At 36.5% G+C, this 2,036-nt stretch overlaps 1 protein-coding gene across 1 annotated transcript; it reads left to right on the plus strand.

Moving 5' to 3' along the window:
• The first annotated feature begins 377 nt into the window (after positions 1–377).
• LOC125856713 (uncharacterized) lies at positions 378–950 on the plus strand. The gene is made up of 2 exons (XM_049536339.1): positions 378–571; positions 677–950. The coding sequence occupies exons 1-2, from the start codon at positions 378–380 to the stop codon at positions 948–950; spliced, it is 468 nt and encodes a 155-aa protein (XP_049392296.1).
• Positions 951–2,036: the final 1,086 nt, after the last annotated feature.

Genomic DNA, 2,036 nt, shown 5'->3' on the forward strand with positions numbered 1-2,036 from the left:
CAGGAATTATGATTTGATTTGGGTGATTGTAGATTTGATGATAAATCATCCCATTTCTTGCTAGTAAAGACTATCAATTCAACGCCACGTTCTATATTCAATAGATCGATCAACTTCATGGTGTTCCTATATCTATCATTTTAGATAGAGGTGCATAATTCACCGCTCAGTTTTGGAAGTCTTTTTAGAAAGATTTGGGTTGGAAGGTAAATTTGAGTACCGATTTTCATCCTCAAACTGATAGTCAAGAGGAGTGAACGATTCAGACTTTAAAAAATATGCTGAGGGCATGTGTGATCGATTTCAAAGGTAATTGGAATGATCACTTACCTCTCATAGAGTTTGCTTACAATTATATCAATCAATTAAGTTAACAAATGGCTCCTTATAAGGTTCTTTATGGGAGAAGATGTAGATCTCCTATTGGTTGGTTCGAGGTTGGTGAAGCTGAGTGGATAGGACTATATTTGGTTCATCAATCCATGGAGAAGGTGAACATTCTTCAGGAAATGTTAAAGACATCACAAAGTCGTGAGAAATCCTATACAGATGTTAGGAGAAGGGACTTAGAGTTTGAGGTGGAAGACTGAGTTTATTTGAAGGTTTCACCCATGAAGGGTAAAATGAGATTTGGCAAGAAGGGAAAGCACAGTCCCCGGTATATTGCTCTTTACAGGATATCAAAGAGAATTGGAAATGTAGCTTATAAGTTGGAGCTACTGTCAGAGTTAGCAACAGTCCATCCAGTATTCCACATTTCAATGTGGAAGAAGTATATGAGTGATCCTTCACTTATTAAACCTACTGAGAATATCGGTATTACGAAAAACCTATCTTACGAGGATGTACCCATTCAGATTCTTGATCATCAGGTTCACATGTTGAGGACCAAGGAGGTTGCACTAGTTAAGGTCTTATGGAGAAATCAATTTGTTGAGGAAGCTACTTGAGAGCCTAAGGAGGATATGAAGAACAGATACCCACATCTCTTTGCTTCTGGAGAAAATCCAAACTAAGGTAACAACTATTTGTCAAATATTATTCAAGTTGCCACATTAAGTGTATATTTGAGTGCTCACTGTGTGCCGGAATTGGGATAGTTGGATGTTTTCCACCCCTATTCTGTATAATATGATCTCATTCAAGGACGAATGTTCCCAAAGAGGAAATATTGTAACACCTTAGACTTTGGTCAGTTTTTAGTTTTGGGCCAACATCAATCGACCATTAATTTCCACACATAAAGAATTAGGTGGCCCATAATGTATCAAATCGAAGGGCTTTGAAGCATCTTTCCAACGCCGCCAAGTGTTTCTAAATTCCAAGCTCGGATGAAGGAGTAATTCCCATTTGTGTGGAGCCTCTCTAATTAAGGCATTTCATCCATTTTAAAAAGGGGTATTTTGGTCTTTTCCTTACCACTACTAAGCCTAAGCATTACTATCACCAATATAGGGGTCTAAACTGATTGACATCAATTTTCATTTATTCTTAAACGTCTAGAGTATTTTCAAAACTCTTGAAATTGGACCATGGAATTACATTGGGTATGAATTCAAAAGAGTTTGGGAGAAGAAGAGTTGATCGGACAAAAATATGTGCCCAGGTCCGCATCGTGGAGGGGTTTTAAAATTTTAGTCGTCAGTTACTCACCCCATATCTGCGTCGCGGAGAGGATACAAAGTGCTCTGTATCGAAATTAAAGTCGCAACCAAAAATTAAATCCTCCTCCGTGTCGTACCAATCATTTTTAGTTCGAGTCATCGCTCTCTTCTTATTACAAACTATCTAAGCATTCATTAATCATTGAGAGATCATATATCTTAATCATATCTCCTCTTAACTTCACATTACAGATTAAAGTATAATAAAGAGGAAAGTTTCAAGAAAGTTCTTTTGAGTCATTTCGAGAAGTCTTTTGCAATCATATATAATTTTATTTAAGACTTAGGTAAATGAGTATGAAAATGAGGAGAGTTAACTTATAAGTTTTAAATGAGTATAAAGGGAACCAAATATTACCAAGTGTAATACTT

The sequence above is a fragment of the Solanum stenotomum genome, chromosome 1 (assembly GCF_019186545.1).
Source record: "Solanum stenotomum isolate F172 chromosome 1, ASM1918654v1, whole genome shotgun sequence".
Lineage (NCBI taxonomy): Eukaryota > Viridiplantae > Streptophyta > Magnoliopsida > Solanales > Solanaceae > Solanum > Solanum stenotomum.

Coding starts and splice junctions, on each gene's coding strand:
- LOC125856713 (XM_049536339.1), top strand. CDS start 378: ATGGCTCCTTATAAGGTTCTTTATGGGAGAAGATGTAGATCTCCTATT. Junction 572..676: donor GTTAGGAGAAGGGACTTAGA/GTTTGAGGTGGA, acceptor TGCTCTTTACAG/GATATCAAAGAGAATTGGAA.